We start from the raw sequence: 25,019 nt of genomic DNA on the forward strand, positions 1-25,019 counted from the left end.
ATCACCAGGACACGTGGGAGGTGTGGGCCGTCACCCTGCTCTCTAGATGACTCACCAGTGGACATTCCCACAGATGTGCAGGGTGGTCAGCTGGGCTGGGCTGTCCTGCCCATTTTACACTCCTTTTGGCCTTAGGATCCAGAGCTGCTGGTCAAGCTTGTAGCCAGGCTTGGAAGTGCAGTGTGCAGAATGAGGTGTGAGGGCTGGCCCCAGACTCAGAACCAACTGTGCCCACAAGGACCAACCTAGGTCCTGGGCTCCTCAGCCCTCGCTGAGCACAAGGTGGTTATGACTGGCATCGTTCTAAAGTGGGTTTCAGTAGACACTTGGCTCAGTGGGAACAAAGAAACAACAGAAGCTTCCCCTACTCTCTGCTGGTTGAACCCAGTGCCATGTGAGCCTGAGGCCTCCATTGGGGGACCCACATGAACTGGAGAAAATTCAGGGGACGTGACCAGAATGACAAGGGGAGAGATGCTCGGTGTAAAGCTGCCGAAGAGCCCCAGACTTGGGGGGAATGTATGGCAGATTCCAGGCATCTGGAGGGTTGGCATGCACCGAACTGTCACTGGAGGTTGGCAAGCAGAGGCTGGACTCACATGGGGCCATGAGGGGTTCGAGCTCTGGATGGTGGCTGGCCTCTGGGAATGCATCTAATTCTACGACTCTAGTCTACAGAGAATGGGACTGAACTGCCCAGTCCGACATACCTGCTGGGCCTCACTGAGCTGCCAAACAGCCATAGTTTCTTTCCCCAGCCATCCACTGCAGAGGAGAGCCCCGCCTAGGGCTTGGGAGCTCTTATCTTTACCCCCCAAAGCAAAAGGATTCTCGCACCATCACCCATGATAAGGTCCCCCAGGCAAACCAGGTGTCTGGTGTTTGGGCTTTGGACTGAAATTCCGTCAGCTCACTATGGACATTCAGTGTAGACTGGTTATCATGCTGATCGGAAGAGCCAGCAGACAAGTACAGCTGTCTGTGCTTAATAAACACGGGGGGAAAGTTATGACTTAATAAATGCAGTTTGTCTGGAGGATAAAACCAGGGAGGGCTTGAGATAATAAAAAGGCCAGGCTGTAAAGTTTGGAGTGGCTGCATCCTGCTCAGAATGCCAGCCCTAAAACAGTTATAAAACACATAATTGGCCTCTTGAGCTGAGTCCAACCCCCTACCCTTCAACTTCACCCTGGTAAATGACAGCAGCCTCATGTACACGAGGTCCCCTCAGCTGCTACTTTCTGAGCAGCGCAGTACACAGTAGATACTTAAATCTTTGTTGAATGAAAGGATAAATGAGTGACTGAACAGATGAGCACATAAACCTGTAGCTGGGAAGGCATGGTGGAAAATGTGGAACAGAGTTCATCCTTTTATTGAAGCTTACAGTTTCACTGAACTTTTGGCTCCGAATGAAAAGGGCATTGGCAGAGGGAGGTGGCAACTGTCCCCTGGGGACTGAAGCCAGGCGAGAGTGGTGGACCCGTGAGGGGTCCGAGCTGAGGAGTGCAGCAGCCTGGCCCAACATGCTCAGCGAGCAGACTGCCCAAACTCCCCGAGCAGGGACAGCCCCAGGTGGCTAGGAGTTGACACACACGGACTGTGGGCATGGGGGTGGTGGAATGCAAGTCCCTGGTCCCTCTCTCCCATGCTTGGTCAGATTCCACTTTGGAGAAACTGGCTTCATTTGATAGGACAGAATGGGTGCGGGGAGACAGGTGCTCATAGTAAAACACTGATGAACACTTACGTCGGGGCACAGAAGGGAAAGAGAGGCTGGAGTCCAGCCGATCATAATGACTGGCACCTCCTGCTCCTGCTGCAAGGCTATGCTCAGGGCTGAAAGGACATGGAACTTCCAGTCCTCTCCTACGTCAAGCCCAGGACCCACTATTTGGTAGCTATGACACAGGGGTCCCAGCCCTCTTGGCGAAATCGCTGTATCAGGAGGAGCAGGAAAAGGAGAGCGGCCCACATGCTTCTCCCACTCCAAAGAGCCAGGAGGTGCCCCAGTGCACGCCACTCTCAAAGGATGGGCGGGGTCAGAGCATCCGAGAAGCTGTCATGGTGACGAAGTCCTCGAAGCTGAGCCGCACGTTGCCCTGCATGGCTGTGTCCTTCTCCCGGAAGGCCTCGGTCAGCACCTGCAGCTGGGTGCACACCTGGATGAAGCGGTCTAGCTGCATGGCGGGGTTGGCGGAGCGCGGGCAGTAGCGGGAGACCAGGAGCTGGCTGAACTGGGGGCTCAGGTTGTAGCCCATTTGGGACAGAGCTGGAGAGGAGGGGTACACAGAGCAGACACAAAAACCCATCGTGAGCACTGCCATCGACCAGCTCCACAGAGCACAGCACTTCAGGGGACTTTGAGGGATCAAGCACCGAAGGAGGAAGAGGACAGAAGTCCCAAGGGTCTGTCCAGGATGGCAGCAGCACAACAGGGGCTCTGCCTGGATGCCCCCTTAGCTGGAAGGCCTTGTCCCTTCTCTAAATCTCCATTACGATCTGTTAGTCAGGGGCTCCTGGGGCCCCAGAATGACACCAGGTCACCCATGCTCAGCTCTGACTCGTCCACATTACAGAAGGAGTCTGAGACCCCTAGGACCACTTAACCGGGGCGGACAGCCAAACAGCCCCTCGGCAAGTTACTTAACCTTGCTAGTCCTCCGCCGTACCATCTCTAAATGGGAACAATACTTACCTGGTCAGTTTCAGTTAAGGATGACAAGAGATCAGGTAAAGCACCTGGCACAGTGCCTGACACATAACAGACGCTCAGTAAGTGTTGTTACAAATAATAAAATCATCATCATCGACCCAGGCAAGGCTGTGGGCAGTTCCAAGGTCACAGCCTCCGTGCCGCTGCCCATGTCCCTCGGCCTGGGAGATTGTCACCCTCCCTCCTTCCCTCCCTCCCTCCCTCTCTGCATAATCTACTGCCCCAGGCTAGTCTCATCTCTCCTTTGGCTATGTGGCCCGAGAGTGTGCTACCTACGCCATGCCTCAGTTTTCTCATCCATAAAAGAATAGTCAAAAGGGACCCTTCATCTAAGGGGTGGGGGGTTAGGAAGAGAGAGATAATAAACAGTACCTAGCACATGAAGAGAATGAATAATGTAACATGCTGAAAGTACTTATTACAGTGCTTAGCCAACATTCATTCAATAACTACTAGTTTGGTTGTGATAACATCACCCTTACCAATATATACTCTGCAAAAGAATAGGTGATCAGTACAGGCCATCTCCTCTCCCTTCTGCCAGGGTGCAGATATGGTGAGCTCTTCCCCTCCCCACCACAGAACTCCTTAGTAGGACTGAAATCCACAGCCAGGACAAGGGGCTGGGTACTCTGGGGATCCCTTTCCCCCTCTCAGGTGGCAAAGCTGCCTGTCAGGTTCTCATCAGACCACGAACACTCTTCCTCTAGAGCAGCGGTCGCCAACCTTTCGGACCTCATGGACCACCAGTTGGCGACCGCTGCTCTAGAGTCAGAACTGGAACCAGACCTGGAACTGTGGCCTCTGATCATCTTACCCAACTGCAGCATTTAGAGTGGTCCGGGCCCGAGTGGGGAAGGTAACTGCCTTCTGGTAGAGCCAGGAACAGAAGTCATCTTTCTGAGCCCCCATCAAGGCTCTTCCCATTCTGCATGCTAGAGACTAGAGCGGAGAGAGCCACACACACCACACATCCTGGTTTCACAGGACCCTGGGCTACTACATTTCCATCCCTGAGGCTCTGTAGGCTGGGCCTGTCTCACCTAGCACTGCCAGGAGTCCCATCATCAGGAGTCCAGCCCTGACCCCGGACCCAGGTGTTCCCCTGCCCCAGGTCTTGGCTCAAAGCCGCAGCCAGGCCACAAAAGGAGAGGAGTAAGTCTGTGCTGAGGGCTGTATTCAGCAGGGCAGTGGACACTGGTAGTCAGAGGCTAGAGCAGTGGTCAGCAAACTGCGGCTCGCGAGCCACATGCCGCTCTTTGGCCCTTTGAGTTTTTAGCAAAGGCCAGCTTAGGAGTACCCCAATTAAGTTAATAACAATGTACCTACCTATATAGTTTAAGTTTAAAAAATTTGGCTCTCAGAAGAAATTTCAATTGTTGTACTGTTGATATTTGGCTCTGTTGACTAATGAGTTTGCCGACCACTGGGCTAGAGAAAAGGCCCTGCTCTGCTTAGGGGGCGAAGAGAACACTGCACCTCACCTTGCTGCAGCTCTGTGTAGCTGATGGAGCCCGAGTGGTCTCGGTCGAACTGCTGGAAGAGGTTCTTCCACTGCTGGATGAACTTCCACAGGGCTGAGAAGCCGTAGACGTCGATGCGGCCTGCCTTGGTCTTATCAAACATGTCTTGGGGAGACGGGGAAAGAGGGAAGGCAGGCTTCAGGGCTGAGGGCCAAAGGTCCTCAGGCAGCCCTTCTCCATGGAGGCAGCCCTTCTCCTCAGGCTGGATGGAATAGGAGACTTCACAGAACCACAGACCCAAGGCCCAGATGCCTCTCTCCAAGACTTACCTTCATCGAGTGCCACAGCACCCCCCGCCCCTGGCCATCCCTTCCAGAGCTGCATTTTCTCTGCAGGCTTGGCAGATGACCCCCTCCCTGCCATCTCCCACCAGGGCATGGAGTCCCGTTCTGAAGAATGGGAAATGGAGTCAGCCTGTGACTCAGCAGGGCCTAAAACTCGAGAAAAGATCTCAGGGGAAGCGCTCTCAGTCTAGATCTCTCCTTGAACCCAGTTTCCTGTCTGAAATCCCCCCTGGATAAACAGTGTTTCTGAGAATGGTCACCCACCTACTGTCAGACATCAGGTGGCTCTGCCCCGAGCCTGAGCCCACAGGGAAGGGCTGGTACTCACTTATCATCATGAGGCATGTCTCGTCATTGAATGTGGACCAGTTGGAGTTGACCAGGGCCTGCTTCAGCTCCTTGACAGAGATGTAGCCACTGTGATCGGAGTCCACTGACTGGAACCAGGAGTACGCCTCAGGATCCACATTGGGAGGGGGGCCGCCTGCAGGAAGGGGTGCAAACCAGGGAGTCAAACAGAGGTCTCGAGGCCAATCCGCAGAAATGCTGGTAAGAGCGTCTAAGTGCCTCCCTGTCTAGGGGTTCTCTCTATCCACAAAGACCTGAGGGGACCTACTCCTTCTCTTTTATGGCCCTGCTCACTCCACCGTGTACATGTTTTTAAACCACCTTCCTGGTTAGACTTGGAGCAACCTCTGGGCAGGAGCCTAACTCATCTCTGAACCCCCAGGGGCTAGCACAGAGGCAGGCACAGAGAGGGAAAGTGCTCAATCCGCGCTGAGCTGGCCTCAGTGTAACAGCACTCCAGACCAAAGGCCTTTCCAACCTCCTCACCTGAACTGCCTCTTCCTCCTGTCAACCCAAGACCCCTCAGAGCCTCAGCCCCCAACCCCCATTTTATAGCCCTGGTGATTTAAATTCTCTGCGTAGCCATTTTCTTATCTGTAAAATGAGGCCACAGTAGCATTTACTTCATAAATTATGAAGATATAAGTATATGAAAACCCTAAATCAGCGCCTGCTACAATCTAAGCACTATGTGACTGCAGGTTATTAGTGCTGCTGTGTCTGTTGGGAGTATGTACCGTAAGTAGCTTTGTGCGTCTGTCAGTAGATGGAGGAAAGGATCACTCACTTGAAAAGACATGTGGAGTGAGCTGGAGAGTAGGGGAAAGGATGATAAATGAAAGTGGAGAAGCACAGAAGACTATCTTAGGAAAGGCCACAGTTACACAGTACTGCTAAACCTAATGACTTATCTGGCCACAAAAAAGGCCCCTTCGCACGGGCGGTATCAGAGACAGCCACAGGCCCTACTGAGCACAGAAACCACCACCCAGCCCCACAGATGAGGCCAGGAGGTTTGCTTGACGAAGGGACTATCTAGCTTCTTTGAATGGGAAATTAGGCTGCCCCACCACCGTCCTTCCTAAAACAGCAGCTTTGCCATGGAGGGTGAGGGCCACAGCCCACAGAGGGACAGTTTCTGTAACAGGTGCCCCTGCAGTTTGCATGGGAGAGCCCGGGCTCTGAAAGCAAAGAGCTCTGACCCTTGCTAGTTTGTGCAACTTTAGACTAATTGTTTCATTTTTTCAGACCTGCTTCCCGAGGTGGTTGTGATGATAAAATCAGATAACAGCAACAGAAAGTTTTAGCAAAAGGCCTGGAATATGTGCAGTCCCATTTCCACGGAGGAAGGAATACTTAGTAAACTGGATCTGAAAGGATGACAGAGCTGTTACAGGGAGAAGAAAAGACACAGAGACACAGAGTATGTTCAGAGTACTCTAAGGGGTCTTGGATTGATGGGAGGGAGAAGCAATTCAGGTGAGGAGGCTGGAAAGGCCCTTTGGGTTTGGAGTGCCATCCGGATATTTCCAGTGGGCGGTGGGGCACCTTTACTGGTCAACCCTGTCTTACAGAGCAGTGGTGCTCCAACCTTAGATCCTGGATTCAGTGGGGCTGAGGTGGGGCTTCAGGTGGAGTCCCATTCTTTTTTTGCAGATGACATATGGATCACACTTTAAAGCACTGCTCCAGGAGGCCACTAGCTGCACTGAAAGAACTGTTTGCTGTTGTAGCCAGGTGGCAATGGTGGGTGGCCGGCTGGGTGAAGAGTTAGAGAGAGAGTAGCTAAGAGCCTAAGGCACATCTTTCCTTTCTTCTGCAGCCCCAGAGATTATCTCTGGCCTCAGGCCCTGGAGGGATAAGCCTCCAATGTAAGGTTTCCCTACAGTGATCTCATGTAGGCTCAGAGACAAGATTTTGAAAGGATGAGGAAGTCCACCATGAAGCTGCTGAGCTGAAAGCAAATGGCCAGAAGCTCTAGGCTCTGACAAGATAAATGCCACAGCTCAGTGTTTAGAACCCCATGGTCTGAACATCCCCCTCAGAGCCTCCTGCCTGGGTACATCTGCTCAGATGCTGCAGCTTCCCAGCAAGCCATTCCCAGGAGGCCCTTCAGGTGCACCAGACTGGTTCCAGGCTGCCTTGCTGCTGGCTTGGTCTGCTGGGAACAGCATATGGTGAAGAGGATGACTGAATGAGTGTGGGAGGAAACCGGGGAGTGGGCATTCACCTCCCCTGGCCCCTGAGACCACTCAAATCTTCAGAGCCCGAAACCCTCACCCAAGATTCTCTGCCTCCACTGAATAACCAAGCCCCCACTTCCTCGCCATGCTGTCCAGTACCTCACCTTTAGTATCTCTGCTCTTTATCCCGCCCCTAGCTCATCTCACCATCTGCCTGCTTCAGCATCTGTCAGTGCTAAGGCCCTTGCCATATCTGCTATCACATTAAATGCTGAACACCTCTTTGCTAAGAATGTCTCAGTACAAATCTTCTAAGAGAATACTGTTTATTAAGCCCTTCTCACATGCCAGACACTGTGCTCATGTTTACCTGCACATTCTTATTTTATCCTTATTAACAATGTTGAGGGATAGTCACCCATTTTACAGATGTAAACACTAAGGCTTAAAGAGGTAAAGTAATCTGGTCAGGTCAGTAGGTTGTCTGATCTCAAAATCCCAAGCTATCAACAACTACACTACCTTGCCTTTCCACATATAGTAGTCAGTCTCCCTTACACAGAAATGGGGCTTCTTCCCATGATAGGCTGTATTATCTCCAATTATTTGCTCACCTATGCCCTGCCCCCATCGTCTCCCCCATCCTCTTCACTGCCTGGTGGCTTGCAGAGCCCCTCCATGAGGAGTATCCACTCCCATCTTATTGGTAAGAGGCTGGGCCAGGGGGTGTGGTTTGGCCAAGAGAACAGGAATGGGAGATATAAAGTTATTGAAAGCAGAAACTTTAAGAGGTATCACGCATTCCTGCTGACTCTCCTGCTCTTTCTTATCTGCAAAAAGAACAAATCTCAAATAACGGCTGTTCCTCCAGCCTGGAGCCTGGAAAGAAAAGACACATGGGGCAGAATCTCAGCAGCCAAACGCACAGCTGCTGACATGTAAGCAAGAGGAAGTAAGTGTGAGCAAGCAATAGAAAGAACTGTTTGCTGTTGTAGCCAGAGAGACTGGAGTTGTGACCACAGCAAAGCTAACTAAAACACTTTTATTCCACTGATGCAAGCTGAAGCTAGAAGCAAGATGCTAGGCTGCCTGCACATTACAGGAAGGACAAGGATGGGCCCTGGGTAACCGAGACCGAGGTCAGAGGCATCTGGAGCCCCAAATCCCTACTTACCTGGAGGAGGTCCCTGTCCATAAGGCGCAGGAGGTGGGACACCGTAGGAATTTGGAGGTGGATGACCATAGGGGCCCCCTGAGGCTGCACCACCATAGGGTCCTCCTGGAGCTCCAGAGGGGAGGCCCCCAGGGTTAGGGTATCCATAAGGCGCTCCAGGGGCAGGGCCTCCTCCATAACCGCCACCAGGGGGTACCCCACTGCCATATTGCCCTCCCGACGCTTGGTCGCCAGTTTCTGAGAGGGCCTGTAAGAAGAGCAAGGTATTAGTCTGAAAGCCATTAACAAAGGAAAATAAAGTTCTAACAACAGTGTCGGGCATAAAGAAAATGATCAATAAATCATCATTAAATTATTATCATCATCATCATCAGAAAAGCCCTGTGCAGTAAACTCAGGCGGAGATATAAAGGAGAGGGACAAGTTCTGAAGGAGCTCACAGTTAACAGGAGAGGCATGGAAATCCTTTCCATAATACCTAACAAACCCGCATAAGGAAACAGGTGTTTAAAATGGACGCATAAGTCATGTGCTATGGATCACAAATGAGATGGTGAAATCAGGGAGGGTTTCCCTAAGAAAGCAGCATTTGAGCTGAGACCTAAAAATGAAAATGATTCCCAAGGGAGTTGGAGGGAGATGACGACCCAATTTACTAGTAACCTCTTCAGCCAAAAGAGGGGAAGGGACTTGTTCATATCACACTACTAGAGGCCCGGTGCACAAAATTGTGCACAGGTAGACCAGCAGGGCGATCGGGGGTCGGGGCCCCGCTGGCATCCACCTTGGCCAGCCTGGCGCCACCACTCACCAGCCCCGCCCCCCCCATTGCTGCTGCCTGTCGCCTCCCTCTGCGGGATGACCAGCAGGGTAAGGGGGGGTGGGAGGTGAGGGCCCCCACTGGCACCTGCCTTAGTTGACCTGGGGCCTGCGGGCTGGGGGAGCTCCTTCGTTGAGTGTCTGTCCCCTGGTGGTCAGTGTGCATCATAGCGACCAGTCGTTCCACCATTCGGTCGATTTGCATATTAGGCTTTTATTATATAGGATGAGTTGAAGGTAGAGGCGGAGCTAGATCACTCCCCACCCACACCCAAACCCAAAGACTCCCACTGCTCCTGCTACAGCATTTTTTCCTTAAGCAATTGGGAACAGGATTCCAGGGTAGGATAGAAAAGGGGGTGGGGACTGCAAAGTCTGTGCACACCCAAAGAACAGGCTGGACACCAAGCCAGGAAGTAGCTGCTCCACAATAAGCCCTGTGAACAGAGCCATAAACTGCTTCAGGCATAGGGCACCCTCGGAAATGCACCCAAGGCCAACAAAGCAGGGGCTGCCAGACAGATCTTCTGGCCTTCCCTACCACATTCTAGGGGCATGGTGCAACCTGGCAGCAACCAAACCCTTTTCTTTCTGCCCTGCATTAAAGCCCTCACGTGTACAGTTTACAAAGCACTTCCACATACACACAAATGCTCCTGGCAGAATCCTGTCAACAATCCTTGCTGCGACCTGCACAGCGGGTTCAGGAGGGACTACAGGAGGGCCAAAGCACAATGAAGACACTACTCAAGAAATAAGTTTTAAGCATGAGGGCCAAGTGGAACCTCTTTTGGGAGAGGAACCACGAGTCCTAGTCTTGCCTGTTTTTATTCAGCTTGGTCATACATTGCTTTTAGTAAAGCATGTAGGCAGAACACATAGTAAGCAGATAATATTAAAGGTCGATAGAAGTCAGTAAACATTTACTCAAAGATTATCAGGTCAGGGAATGCTTCCAGACACCGCAATCTCAGCAAGAGCAATCTGTGCTGCCATCAGCCTTGCTGATGCCCAAGGTTTATGGACTTCCAAATTCCTTGTTGCACTTTCATGCCTATGCTGCTATGCGGTGGTCTCTGGCATCTCCCCCTTTTTGTTTTCTTAATAAATCTTGAAAAGTGTATGCTGTCTGTAGGGCTTGAGTCTTTTTAAGACTTCATTTGCATTTTGCAGACTAAAAATAAACACACAAGCCCAAGAATAAGAAAGACAATAGTGGTTATGCTAAAAGGTAAATGTAGGGAGATCCAATGAAAAGGATTGAATTTTTCCATATCCTTTTTAAATTGTTGCTAGGCATCTAAGGAACTAGTTTGTAAGTTTGCCTGGGATAATTGTGCAATATGTTGTTGTAATTCTAAAATATCAAGGGTTGTGTTACCTTTACCCTAAGTACCAAGAAGGTGAATTTTTACTGATTCCCAAGGGTGTAAGGTGCTGTTATAGGGAATGGGGGTCACACAAATCTAGGAAAAATTATGATGACACTGTAGGGACATTCTTTGCTTTTAGCTGTGGATTTTATCACTCATTCATAGAACTGTACATTTTAGTGCCAATAATTCTATTTCAAATTGACTGTCAATTCTTTTTTGTATGGATAAGGTCTTACATTTTTCTTAACTTGTTGTACAAACTGAAAAGTTTGAACAGTTTGTACCATGGATGAAGCAGCAATTCTCACAGAAGTAATAATACTAGAGCATAGAGTCCTGCAATTAACATTCCAAGGTATTTTTTTGTCATTTTAAGTTTACTAGGTCATGTAATAGTTGGTAGGTTTGATGAGATTCCCAAGGCTTGGTTAGGTTAGTAGGAACCCAAGCGAAAGCAGGTTGTCTTAATATCAGGAGGGAATCCTTTCAATAGGTAGAATTAACACAATGGGATAGTGTGCAGCCTGTGTATGATACCTTATACAATTGACTTGTATTAAGTCATACCTGGGTGGGGCCTGAGGAGTACAAAAAGATCAAATACATAGGCGGTGGCAAGTACTGTCTTATTGGGAGTTCCCCATAAGATGTAAGTATGAGTAGAGTTATTTAAGCTATAGTGATAACTATACCATTCTATAGGTGGAAGTGCAGCAGCTAATTTCCATTGTGTTTTGTAGAGGCCAATGATCATGTTGTAACTGAGATCCAACAAATCCTCCTCCATGCCACGAAGTGGAGTGATTAGATTCAATATACAGGTAGGACGCAGTCCCTTTCCATTTTAAGGTGTGATTGCTACTATATGCAGACCCAGGGGGGCACCAATTCACAAAAGAAAAACTATTATTAAGATTGCTGTTGGTGGAGTAGGCACTATAACAGTCTTGCCAATTAATTTCTTCCCCTGTGGGGTACCATTTATAAGAATTTTTACATAATGGCTTAGGGGGGACATCTTATTCATGTTACATTTTCTGTACCTCTCCCAGGAGCACCCAGGGAGAATAGATGTATGTGGGCTTTTGCCCCCTCTTCCTTTGGTGTCCATGCTAACCAAAGACCTCTCTTTAATTCTACACACAAAGGTGCAGTAGTTTGATTCTTTGTCATACAAAAGGGAAGCTGTATGGTGACACCCGTATAATTATAGTTTGCCCAGATACTTCCTTGTCCTACCTGTGGTCCCCCCTGGGGATGAACAAGGTGCTTGGTATTATTGGTGACTATACTAGGTCATGTAATGTGGGGGATTAGCCCAAGTAAGGGGTCTCACCCATGGAGGGTCAGGAACATAAGTATAATACACTTCCCCATGTAACCCTAGTAGTATTACCGCACAACTGACGACTGCTAGCGTGGCAAGGAAAACATTCTCAGGTGTTCTCGGGATTCTTGTGTCCTCACAAACTTTCTCAGCTTTATGAATTGTCTTCTTCACCATCCCCCATGTCATTTCCAGACTCTCTCTGGTCTGCCTCGTTCGCCTCCCACTCCTTATCTTCCTCACGTTGCTTGGGGCTAATGCTACCTGGGGGCAGAGTGGTTGATTGTCTGCGGCCACAGGTACAGTTTGAGGTGGTACAGTTTGAGGTGGTACAGGTTGAGGTGGTACAGGTTGAGGGGATACAGGTTGAGGAGATACAGGTTGAGGGGGTATAGGTTGAGGGGGTACAGATTGAGGTTCCCGGTGCATGGTCTTCAATAGTTTGGTCAGTTCCTTCCGTGGATCCATGTTGAAGTTTGATGTTCCTTGCAGGAATCCACTCAGGCTTGGAGGAGTTTCCTGGAAATACACAAGCATATTCTCGACCAAATGTTAACAAAGGGTCGGGACCCTTCCATAAATCAGACTCAGGATCCTTCCACCTGACCACGCCTTTTTCCTTTGGCTCATCACAACACCAGTGCAGCTTCATTGGGGTCTTACCATCAATGTTACAAGTGAAAAAATTTAAGGTAATTAAGGCTTGATGTAGTCTACCTACGGGAGATTTCTCTAGTATTTCCCCTTTTTGTTTTCCAAGTTGGGATTTTAGCCACTGATGTTGGTGTTCTATAATTGCCTGTTCTTGGGAGTTGTATGGTATTTCTGTAATGTGTTGAATTTTTCATTTTGTATAAAACTGCTGGAAATGACAGCTTGTGTATGTAGGTCCATTGTCAGTTTTAATAATTTTTGGAATTCCCATGACAGCAAAAGCAATTAGGCAATGATTAATGATTTGTTTTGCCATTTTCCCTGTAGATGGGGTGGCCCAAAGGACCTTTGAAATGGTTTCTACAGAAACATGCAATGCCCCAAGATGTCCAAAAGGAGGATAATGCATTACATTCATTTGCCAGATATGGTCCCTTTTCAATTCTCGAGGGTTAATTTCTGTATTAGGCCCTTGAGGCAGATGTAACATACAAGTGGGACATTCCTTGATAATTTGTTTAGCCTGCTGTGACTGAGAATTATTTAGATAATATTTTGGCAGGCTTATGTAAAAGCTGATGAGATTCTGTGGCTTGCTGTAATGAAACGACTAACTGATTGACATATGCATTTTGTTTTGTTAATTGACCAGGCAGGGTGGTATGAGCCCTCATATCCTATATAATAATCCTATATAATAAAAGGGTAATATGCAAATCGATGGGGAACGACCGGTCGCTATGACATGCACTGACCACCAGGGGGTGCACTGCTCAGCCAGAAGCCAGTTCATGACTGGCCAGTGCAGCGGCGGTGGCAGGAGCCTCTCCCACCTCCTCAGCAGCGCTAAGAATGTCCAACTAACAGCTTATGCCCAATCCCCCGGGGAGCAGGCCTAAGCTGGCAGGTGGACATCAGCCGAAGGTCCAGGACTGCAAGAGGGTGCAGACTAAGGGACCCCCCCAAGTGCATGAATTTCTGTGCACCAGGCCTCTAGTGAGTATATAAAAGGGATATTGTCTTTGCTGTACAATTTGCTGTACTGTTTAAATAGTATAGACTTGGGTCACTGAGCCATTTTAATTGAGCAGTTTCAATTTTGTTTACTAGGCCAGTAGCAGAGAGAAAGAATTAGAAATATTGAGAGGCTTCTGGAAATTTTGCAATGCAGCCTTGATAGCCTTTAATTCAATTCTTTGTACAGAAGTGTGACTAGTGTGGATGACTTGGTCTGAATTTTTTTTTTCTTTTTCTTTCTTATATTTCTTTTTTCTGTTTTTTTTTTGGGGGGGGTCTGAATTTTTTGTATGATAAGCAGCCTTACCATTAGAGGAGCCATCAGTAAAAATAGTTAATGCTTCAGGAATAGGTTCCTGTCTAGTATTTTTTGGTATTATAATAATAGGGGTGTAATATAAAAATTATAATTTGTCTCTTAGTAGGTGACAACTAAGTGTCCCCGAATATCCACTTATTCCAATTTGCCAATTTAAATCATTCTGAAATAAGGTTTCTAACTACTTCCCGGTAAGGGGAGGATAAATGTACTGGGGCTTTTCTTCTTTAAGCTGCCTGCAGTGTTTTTTGAGTTGAGGCATTAATTGAGCCATGAGTTCTATATACGTAACCAGTTTTAGAGGTTTGATGCCCTAGATCAGTGATGGGCAACCTTTTGAGCTTGGTGTGTCAAACTTCGCCAAAAAACCGAGCATAACTCGGGTAGTGTGTCACTTTAAGGAAAAAACATTATTTCGCAAATGTTTCATCCTCAGGAGCAGCAAATGTTTTATCCTCGGCATGTGGCCGCCTCAGCAGGCCGCGTGTCATCAGAAATGGCTACGCGTGTCAGTGCTGAAACACGTGTCATAGGTTCGCCATCACTGCCCTAGATTAATTTACTTAATAATAGCAGGAGAGTCCTTATTTTGGAAGATGACCCCAGTGGGACTGTTTGTAGTAGGATTAATCTGTCCTAACACAGGCAACTTGGGCTGTACCCATGCTACTTGGGCTGAGGATATTGCCTGTTTAATTTTTAGTAACTACTCCCTAGCTTTATTTATCTGTCTTTTGGGGTGAGGAAAGATCAGTGTCATCCCTAAATTGTTGAATAAATTTGTCATTGTTTCTGTAGAGATTTTTAGATAAGGTCTTAACCAATTAATGTCCTTTAATAATTTCTGAAAGTCATTCAGGGTTTTAAGGCAATTTTTTTTGTATTTCTACCTTTTGAGGCCTAATACATTGGTTTTTAATTATGGTTCCTAAGTATTTGAAGGGCATTTCTCATTGTACCTTTTCTGGAGCAATTTTTAAGCCCTATTTAGGAAATTTTTTCTTTAATTCAGCGGTCGCCAACCTTTCAGACCTCGCAGACCACCAGTGGTCCGCAGACCACTGGTTGGTGACGGCTGCTTTAATTGGGTAAACATTGCTAAAGTCTGCTTTTCCTGTTGGCTTGCCAAGAGCAAGTCGTCCATTTAATGGATAACGCATGGTTGAATAGCTTGAGCAACATATTTTTTACACAAGGTGGGGCTATTGGCCATTCCTTGAGGCAAAACTTTTCATTGATATTTTTTCATAGGCTTTACATTGTTAATGGATGGTACTGAAAAGGCAAATTTTTGTTTAGGTTCCAAGGGAATGGTGAAAAAAAAAAAATTCCTGAGATTTACTACTATAAGAGACCAATTTAGAGGTATCTGTGAAGGCGCTGGGAGTCAGGCTGTCAAGCTCCCATGGTGTGTACAGTAGCGTTAACTGCTTTAAGATCATGTAACAACCGCCACTTTCCTGTCGCCTTCTTAGGTATTGTCAATATAGGAGTATTCCAAGGACTATTGGTAGGCTCTGTGTGGCCAGCCTTCAGTTGTTCCTGTATTAATTCATGAATATGACCTAATTTTTTCTTGGTTAACGGCCACTGATTTACTCATATAGGTTTATTATCTTTTCATTGTATAGGATTAGCATGAGGGTGAATAGATTAATGGCCATTCCTAAAAAGGTTGATATTCTACTTCTTGTCTTTCTGGGTTCCCTTTGGATTGAATGGGTTTTCTAATCCCCTGATTATTTTTCCCTAAACCTTGACCAGCTTGAAACTCCATCTGAGTTATTAACTGCTATCCCTTCCAGTAACAATATGTGCTTGTAAACCCTCCAAAACATCCAGCCCCATAAGTTGACTGAAATTCCGGAGACTATATAGGGCTGAAACCATTCTGTTTGTCCTTTCTTATTTTGCCATTTTAACACTGAAGTACTACGTTGAGTATTATCAGGAACTCTGACCCCTGTAATAGACCCCATAGTTTCTACTATAGACCAATTTGGAGACCAGAATTCTTTACTAATAACACTGACATCAGCTCCAGTGTCTACTAAACCCTTAGTTTTCCCTTCATTTTTAAATTAATTATAGGGTGGGTTTTACTAATTTCATAGATATTTGAGCTTCCAAATTTTTGTGTTTCTCTTTTTCTATCTATAGCCTTACCTTGCTGAATATAAGGTCTGAGTAGGAGTTGAGCAATACTTTGTCCTGGGGCAACTTGCATAATCTGTTTGCATTCTAGTATTACCTTGATTTTTCCCTTATAATTTGAATTTATGACTCCAGGCAAAACAGTTCGTCCTTTCAGTGTGTTTCCATTTCTTCCTCTAAGACTAATCCTAACATTCCTGGTGATACAGACCCCAATTCCCATAGGGACAGCTTGCCAAGCTGTGTTGGTGAGATTAAGGCCTGCATTCCCTGGAGTGGCTTGGATGAGGGAATTCACTGTGGGCCTTGCAGGGCGTAAACCACCTGTTGTGGACGGGGCTGGGGAAAGCCCCTTTCGCCATTTCCCTGTGGCTGGCCACTCCCTATGCCTTGATATAAGGGCTGCCCATTTCTATAAAATTCAGATCTACATTGATTAGCCCAGTGATTTTCTTTCTGACATTTAGGACACAAGGAGGGTGCAGCTGCATTGTCTGAAGTGGGAGGTGGAATGCTCTCGCCTTTCCTCTGTTGTCCGCCAGCCTGAGTCCTTTTTGGCTGCCTACATTCCTTTAGGACAGTGGTTCTCAACCTTTCTAATGCCGCGACCCTTTAATACAGTTCCTCATGTTGTGGTGACCCCCAACCATAAAATTATTTTCGTTGCTACTTCATAACTGTAATTTTGCTACTGTTATGAATCGTAATGTAAATATCTGTGTTTTCCGATGGTCTTAGGCGACCCACAGGTTGAGAACTGCTGCTGTAGAGCCTAAGACCACAGATATTTACATTACGATTCACTAACAGCAGCAAAATTACAGTTATGAAGTAGCAACGAAAATAATTTTATGGTTGGGGGTCACCACAACATGAAGAACTGTATTAAAGGGCCGCGGCATTAGAAAGGTTGAGAACCACTGCTTTAGGAAGTGTCCTGGCTTCCCACAATTAAAACATTTTTTACTCCCCGCTGTTACAGCAGCAGCTAGTAAGTTTGCTTGAAAAGTGCTTGATTCTACATCCTGACATGCTTGAATCACTTCTGTAATAGTTCCACTTTTTCTTAGAGGTATCAGACATTTTTTATAATCAGCATTGGCATTTTCATATGCTGGCTGCTGAATCAAGTGCCTCCTGCTGTTACATGCTGTATTTGCCATCTCACTACTCAAGTAAGGTGAGCCATGAAATCAGAAAATGATTCCGTGGGTCCCTGCATACACTTAATAAAAGCTCCCTCAGGATCCCCTTTAGCTGGTAAAGCCCACCAGGCTTTTCTGCCACAAAGTCTAATCTGCTCATAAGCTTGTTGCACATACCTAGCTGATTTTGCAAGTCACTGTATTGTCCTGGTCCTGCTAACATTTCAAAAGTTATTTGAACATTCTGCCCTCGATTAGTACAATCCTGCTCTTGACATCTCTCTAAAAATTCTTCCTTCCACAGCAAGTAGTCCCCTCCATCTAGGGCTGCACGAGCCAAAGAGTACCAATCAAAAGGAGGCAGGAATGCATCAGAAATGTTAGTCATGATTTCTCCAGTAAAGGGAGCTGTAGGACCATTTTGTACTATGCTTTCACAAAAAGCCATTATCATTTTAAAGTCAAATTTGTCATGCTGTCTTAGTATTTGATTTGAATTATGTGGGTTAGCTACCTCTGTAACAGGAAAAGCAAGTCTCTCCTCCACCGTCATGTCTCTTAATCCCTCTCGGATAGCTTTTTGAACAGCTGATTCTATTAGTGGCGAATCAATATTTCAGGATCAGAACACAGAGATGGAGGAGGACATGAAAGCCATTGCTTCAACTTTTCTTTTTGCTCCTCTGTAGGTGCGGTAGGAGCGGAGGGCGTAAGGGGAGGAGGTCTATCCTCCTTTGCCTCTCAAAAAGTTCCAGCAAGTGTAATACCATGCTCCACAAGGAGAAACAATTTGGGGGCAAGTTTTTCCCCTGCTGATGAGCTCTCTTCAAATTCTGTCCTACTCTTTCCCAACACTCTACATCTAATGTACCCAGGGATTATGTCTATGATGATATGCAAAAACTGTAGGAGAGTACCTTCTGACACCTTAATTCCCTTTTCCTTGAGCATGTAAGCCAACAGTCTGCAATAATGTTTTTCCCCTTCACTTGAATTCTGCCCCATAATGGCCTGGCTAATTTCAGAAAAGTCCCCATCCACTTACGGTTGCAGCTGGCACAGGCTTGTGCGTTCAGCGAACTTCCACTTTCACTTCGTTCCCCTTAGGCGAACCTTCTCTTCAAGTCCCTGTTCAGGCGCCACTTGCTATGACCTGCACAGTGGCTTAGGAGGGACTGCAGGAGCACCAAAGCACAATGAAGACACTACTCAAGAAATAAGTTTTAAGCATGGGGGCCAGGTGGAACCTCTTTTGGGAGAGGAACCACAAGCCCTAGTCTTGCCTGTTTTTATTCAGCTTGGTCATACATTGCTTTTAGTATAGCATGTACGCAGAGCACATAATAAGCAGACAGTATCGAAGGTTGGTAGAGGCCAGTAAACATTTACTCAAAGATAATCAGGTCAGGGAAGGCTTCTAGACACCGCAATCTTAGTAAGAACAATTTGTGCTGGCATCAGCCCTGCTGACGCCCAAGGTTTATGGTTTTCCAAATTCCTTGTTGCACTTTCCTGTCAATGCAGTGGTCTCTGGCAAATCCTCTTATAGAAAAAAGGAAGAAACTAGTAGGCTCATTTTTAGATGAAGAAACTGAGGTGCACAACTATTGAAAGACTTCATTTAGCAAGCATTTACAGAGTGATGACATTATTGCTAGGCCGGGGGGCACAAAACTAAATAGGGTCTGTCCTCAAGGAACCCACAGATAATTATGATAGTCTGATCAGTGCCACCAGAAACATCTACTTAAACCAGTGATGAGCAACCTTTTGAGCTTGGTGTGTCAAACTTCGCCAAAAAACTGAGCATAACTCGGGTAGTGTGTCACTTTGAGGAAAAAACATTATTTCGCAAATGTTTCATCCTCAGGAGCAGCAAATGCTTCATCCTCGGCATGCGGCCGCCTAAGAATTGAACCTGGGACCTTTCAGTGATGACACGCGTGTCATAGGTTCGCCATCACTGACTTAAACACTATCAAGGAGGCAAGAGCTGAGGAATTTTGTTCTGTTTGTCAAATGATAAATGAGCAATAAGATGAAAAATTCATCAAGTGGGTCAAGGAAGGCTTCCTGGAGGAGGTAGGTGTAATATTGAAGCTGGCAGTGAAGGATGCATAGGCCTTCTCCCACAGGAAGGCAGAAAAGGACATTCCAGACAGAAGGGAGAAGAGAGACAAAGGCACAGGTACCAACCTAGGAGCAAGCATGGAGTGGTCAAGTAATAGGCTAAAAAGCAGGGGCAGAGGCAAGAACTGAGAGGTAGGCTCTTTATACACCTCTCCTGCAGCACTTCAGTTAGCTGGTGAGTTATTAGTGTCTTAAGAGTAGTTTCTGTTGCTGTCTTCTCCATGCAACAGTGAGCTCCCCAGGGGCAGACAGTGGGACGCATTCATCACAGTACCCCAGGATCCAGCACAGTGCCTGGCACCTGCAAGCCTCCATAAAAATCTAAACAAATAACTACCACTCTGAAGAGTTTGGGCTTTATGCTGGAGGAAACAGAACCACAGAAGAGTTTCCAGTGGGAAGGAACAAGATCAGAGCCTTGTTTAGAGAATTACCAAGAGGCGGTGTGGAGGATGAGCTAGCGGGGAGGGGGGCGGGCAGTACCTAAGAGAGGGAGAGGCAGTAGGCTAAGCCCTAGGCTGGCAGGGCCTGAACCAGATAGCAGGCTTGGAGATGGAGAGAACAAGATGAATTCTGAAGCTATTTCAGAGACAGACTAGACATGACTTGGCAACTAATTAGGTTAGGGAAGAGCTGGAGGGAGGAGGGGGAAAGGAAAATGCTTGGAATGACGCAGATTTCTTGCTGCACAAGAATATGAAGTGGAGCCACCAACTGAGACAGAATCCAGGCTAGAAAAGGGGTTCCCAGGTCATCAAGTTGTCAGTAAAGGTCTGAATCAGAAATGAAAACCAGAATCCCTGACTCCGGGTTCTTTTATACTACTCCATGCTGTCAGCCTTTTTAAGAGTTTTCCCAAGAGCATTTCATGCTGATAAACACAAGATCATGAAAGGGGAAGAAAAAAAAAAAAGAAAGACAGGAAGAGTTCAGTAACCATGGTTTCCAAAGCATCACAGAAATGGGTGGGGGAGGGGAAATTAACATTTCATTGAGGCTCTGCTAAATGCTTCCAGTTCAATTGGCCCTCACTGATCCTCAGTCCTGTAAGAGTGGTTTTATTCCCTAAAAAAGCAGCATTATCTCCATTTTACAGATGAGAAAATTAAGGTGCAGAGTTTAATACTGTGCCTGTGATGATGCAGCTAAAACAGGTGAGGTGGGATTCTAATCAGGATCTGCATGACTCCACTATACTACATTCTTCAATAAATGTGTGGGCGTCTACCATGTGCCGATGCCAGGGACTGTCCTAAATGCATGTCAAATTTGATGGATTTCTACTGTAGAAAGGGGTGTAGAGGCAAGGGTTGGATTAATGCTCTTTCAGAGGTTTCCAGCACAGGAATCAGGGAGATGCAGAAGAATCTTGTTCTTTTTGAACCCCAGTTCCTAGACCCAATTTGAGAGCCACAGCATTGTAAGAAATCCCGAAGACCTTACAGTCCAACCTTTCAGCCATTGTTGGAATCTTGGAATCTGTCTATATTCCTGCATGTGGTGGGAGCTCATATCCCAAATAATCCACTCAGAAAGTCCTCTATTTTCTTTTGGCTCTGAGGGCTCATGTTTCTACATCCAAGACTCTTGTGAAGCTTGGAAGGGTCAAAGGTTGATCCACGCTAAGTCCTGATGGAGAAGAGAGTAGGCTGCATTGCCAAGGTAAGTCTGTTCTCCGGAGCTATCCCTCAAGTGCCTGCTGGAGGAGGCTAGAGCCTATTCTAAGGGGTTAAACCAAGCATGTCAAACTCAAAGGCTGACATGGGCCAAATAAACAAGGTTTAAGTTTATGTGGACCGCAAAAAAAAAAAAAAAAAGCTTCAATTTTCATAGAAATGTAGGTTTATTTCGATAGACATACTGAATACAAAAGGCTGAAATAAATGAGTAATCATTAACATAAAATAATAGAACATTTTAATAAAAATTATTATTTTTTCTTGAACATTAACTTACCAGACATTGAATAACTGCACAAATTAATAAGCAAATAAACCTATTTTTCTTGTTCTCCAAAAGTGAAATATTTCCTGTTGTGCACACCAAACAACTCAGTACAAGACTAATGACATGTCAACCGGCTGCTAAAATATTCGCTGCTAGTATCAGTGGAGAAAAATGGTGCGCCTGCGCATAAGGCATGTAAGGGAAATGAGTGCAACACGATTATAGTAATCAGTCATTAGCGAAAGTTGTAGTTCGTTATTAATAATTACGTATAACAGGATATTGTAAAAATTAAGTTACAAAACTTTTATTAAAACGTTTCTTACATACCATTATGTTGGCTGGGCTGCAAAAATATATGTGGCCCGCGGGCAGAGAGTTTGACATGCTTGGGTTAAACAATCCTGAGACAGGAGTGGCTCAGACATTCACCAGCAGAACCTCCTAAAATATTTAAAGTCCAGAAATCTGCAGCCAATAAACAGTGAGCCAGGAAGTGTCCCAAGATTTCAATTACCATGTCTGAGCTGACACTCCAAATGTCCCATCTTTCCCTCCAGCTTCATTTCACCTGAGCTGCAGACCCACGTATCCAACAACCTCCTGGACCTTCCCTCCAACTCTACTCCTCTCTCTGTGTTCCCATCTCAGTAAGTGGGAGGCCCTAGTGCCTTCCTGGGCACCTCCCCTTCCTCCCCTCTGTCACCAAGTTTTCTCAACTCTACCTCCCAAATGCTTCTCAAACCATTTTCACCAGATCACTGTTTTCTCTAACCTAGCTTAGTTCAATAGCTCTGAAACTGGTCTCCCTGCCTCCAGTCCCTCCTGCCTCAACCCATTCCCACAGTGCTCTGGGTAATAGCTCCAAAGCACAAATGGGAGAAAACTCTTCAGCAGTTCCCTCACTACTCTTAGGACCAAGTCCACACTCCTCAAAAAGGTATCTGGTCCTTGCTTACCTTTCTCAGTTCATTTCTTACCCCTTTCTCCCTCTTCACAGCACATGGACTAATCTTAAATTCCTCCAAAATACTGGGCTCTCGCTTGCTTCCTGGCCTTTGAGCATACTATTCCCTCTACTGGAATACATTCCTTTCTTCATCCAGCTAACTCCTACTGGAGATTCAATTTTGGGCTTAAATGCCACCTCCTTTAGGAAACCGTCCTTCCCTGGAGACTGAGTGTAGGTATCCCAGCTGTGCTGTCCTAGTACCTTACACTTATTCCCATTTAATACTTACTACACTGTCTGTACAATTTATATATCTATATCCCTTTTCCACGTGGAATAATTATTATACCAAAACACCGTATCAGGCACTTTACATGGATTATCTCATTACAACCCCCTTTTAAAGAAGGGGAAACGAAGTCTCAGGCTTTTCCAAGAATTATCTGCAAGGAACAGGCAGAGCAAGGATTTGAAGCCAAATCTCTCTGCCTCGGAGACCAAGTTCTTTGAAACCCATCACGCTGGCTCCTCCACAGGGCCAAAGGGTACATAGTCATGCTTGAGGACCCTGGGCCAAAGGAAGTAGAAAATTAGTTCTGACTCCTAATAATAAGCTGGAGCCTCTAGAGGAAGTGGCACTACGCTTCTGGATGCTTTAAAACAACCCATTTCCTTTCCTGGGATACCACGGACCAGGAGCTGAAGAGGTAGACAAGGGTATGATGGGGAAACAAAAGCACTTCTATTGCAGATATGTTTCTCTGTCCTCCTTTTCAATATTTCACTGAGCATAGGCCCAGGCAGTGACATAACAACAATCGCAGCAGTAAGAACTATGCTACCATGCACTGGCACACATAAGTATTAGCAATGTGCCAAGCTTCCTACAGGTTTTATCATACTTCATCCTCATTTCTGTCCCGTGAAGTATTAGTCCTCTCTTTTTACAAGTAAGAAACGGAGGCTCCGAGGCCTTAGATAAAATTGTCTAAGGGCATATAACTATTAAGTAGTAGAATTAGAATTCTATCCTCATTCTGTCCAACCTGGAAGTTCAGGCTCTTAAATTCTATGTCACTTCTTCTAGGTCGAATACAAATTACCTCCAAAAGCTTATTAAAATATAAGGCACTTCCTAGTTGCACAACAGGTCTATGATGGAACCCCAAAGTGTGCTTTTTTAACAAGCTCCTAGGTGATTCTGATGCAGACCATCCACTGAAAAACAATGCACCCTGACAATGTTTACCCAAACCAGGTTTCTCAGGAATACTAGTATAAAAAAAAAATGACTACACATTAAAAAAGGGGGGCAGGGGGCGCGGCGGAGTCCATGGTTAAGTAAGCTTAAGAAATACTGAGATGCCCTGTGGTGAAACTGTTCAGCTCTATTTAACAGAGTATTCTGCAAACTTATTTAACCACAGAATCTTCCTCCATTAGCAATACCTATTAACATTTCACAAGACTCAGAAAATACAATGGAGCTTGGGAAACACTGCTAGGTTATAGTACTTCCTCCTAATGGCGGCCCATGCTGGCCTCTCTCTCTCCTACCTCTGCTAAGTATGCAGCGAAAGGAGTTTAAGATCTAGCCCTGGCCTCATCCCCTCACTTGCTATGTATGACCTTCGACAAGCCACTTAACCTCTTTGGGCTGGTTCCTCAGCTATAAACTGGGGATAATACTCCCTGCTAGTATGCCTACCAGGTCTTCATGATTGAGATAATGGAGATCCAAATACTGTGTGCAAAACCTGTACGGGCGGCACTCCCTCGGAGGGTTCTTGTCCCATCTTTTGGCATGTTAACTACACTCAATTGAGCACTTTGTAATACCCCATATGACCTAGTTTAACCATTTTTTCCTGCATGGGTTTTATCTCCTAAATGAGTGTGATCTTGGGTAACTCAGGAGGGACTATTTTGAGGGCCCTCCCAGCACTGACCTTCTAGGCGTCTAGTAAAAATCAAAATACGCAAAGGTAACACCTGTTACACTCTTAGTAGTACCAAATGGCTTATACGCATCACTTCATTACTCTTCTTAGCTCTACCAGTATGAGGTTGGCCCTATTTTACAGAGTTGGAAACTTCGGCTCCGAAAGGCAAAATACCTCGCTCGGGGGAACCTTCCTGACTCCAAACTGTACTTAATCTCTCAACCATTCTACCATCCAACAACGGACTGTGGCCACAGAATCGCCTTGCTGGGTGTTCGTGGCTGGATCAAGAAGGGTTGCCGAGTGGAGAAGCAGCATTTGCTGAGAGCTCCAGGGTTCGCCGCCTAATTGCCTGGTGACTTCAGGGAAGTTTGTGTCTTCTCTGCGTTTCATTTTTCCTAGGTCTGAAATGGAGGTGTTGGACCAAGCAGTCAAACAAGCCCACTTGTGGAGTCAACTAAAACCAAAGGTTCTCCTGATTATTCGGATGCAATACGTCGGGGGTGTGCTTTTATCCGGCGCCCCAAATGATATCGACGGACCAGTGCTCTAAACGCGGTGTTGGCGACCAGGACCCCGTCCCGGCACCCGCCCTGCGGGAGCTTTGGGAAAGCGTGGGGCCCAGGCCAAGCCCAGCCTGAGTCGGGAGAGGGGGGTGGGGGGGTACCAGGTCCCCAAAGCCTCGCGTGCGCGACGTGCAGTTCTGCGTAACGTACGACGGGCGCAACCGACCATCGCTTTTCCCTTCTCATCCACGCGAGACCTCGCACAAGTCAACCTCAGCATGGGAAGGGCACAGAGAAACAGGAGAGAAAGCAAAGCTGGGGTTTTAGGCCCCTGCTTGGATTCACCCGCCGTTCACAAACTCACCTGCCCATAGGGATAACCGGCCATGTCGATTCTGACGTAACAAGTCGGAGAGGGGTCGAACTTCCGGGTCTCAAACCGCTCCCTGAGGACATACCCACTTTTGATTGGATGGTGCGCCTGTCAATCCTGGGCGCAGAG

The 25,019-nt window shown here is 46.6% G+C and overlaps 1 protein-coding gene across 2 annotated transcripts; it reads right to left on the reverse strand.

Moving 5' to 3' along the window:
• Positions 1-1,342: 1,342 nt before the first annotated feature.
• PEF1 (penta-EF-hand domain containing 1) lies at positions 1,343-24,957 on the reverse strand. 2 transcript variants are annotated; one of them, XM_028133302.2, is made up of 7 exons: positions 24,882-24,900; positions 18,085-18,214; positions 11,820-12,269; positions 8,229-8,475; positions 4,852-5,007; positions 4,201-4,344; positions 1,343-2,272 (listed from the first exon to the last, which is right to left on the reverse strand). In XM_028133302.2, the coding sequence occupies exons 3-7, from the start codon at positions 12,216-12,218 to the stop codon at positions 2,043-2,045; spliced, it is 1,176 nt and encodes a 391-aa protein (XP_027989103.2). In that variant the 5' UTR covers positions 12,219-12,269; positions 18,085-18,214; positions 24,882-24,900; the 3' UTR covers positions 1,343-2,042. The 2 variants fall into 2 exon arrangements, with proteins under 2 accessions (XP_027989103.2, XP_054577451.1); XM_054721476.1 differs by lacking the exons at positions 11,820-12,269; positions 18,085-18,214 and having other exon boundaries at positions 24,882-24,957.
• Positions 24,958-25,019: the final 62 nt, after the last annotated feature.

Source organism: Eptesicus fuscus, chromosome 9, assembly GCF_027574615.1.
Source record: "Eptesicus fuscus isolate TK198812 chromosome 9, DD_ASM_mEF_20220401, whole genome shotgun sequence".
Taxonomy (NCBI): Eukaryota; Metazoa; Chordata; class Mammalia; order Chiroptera; family Vespertilionidae; genus Eptesicus; species Eptesicus fuscus.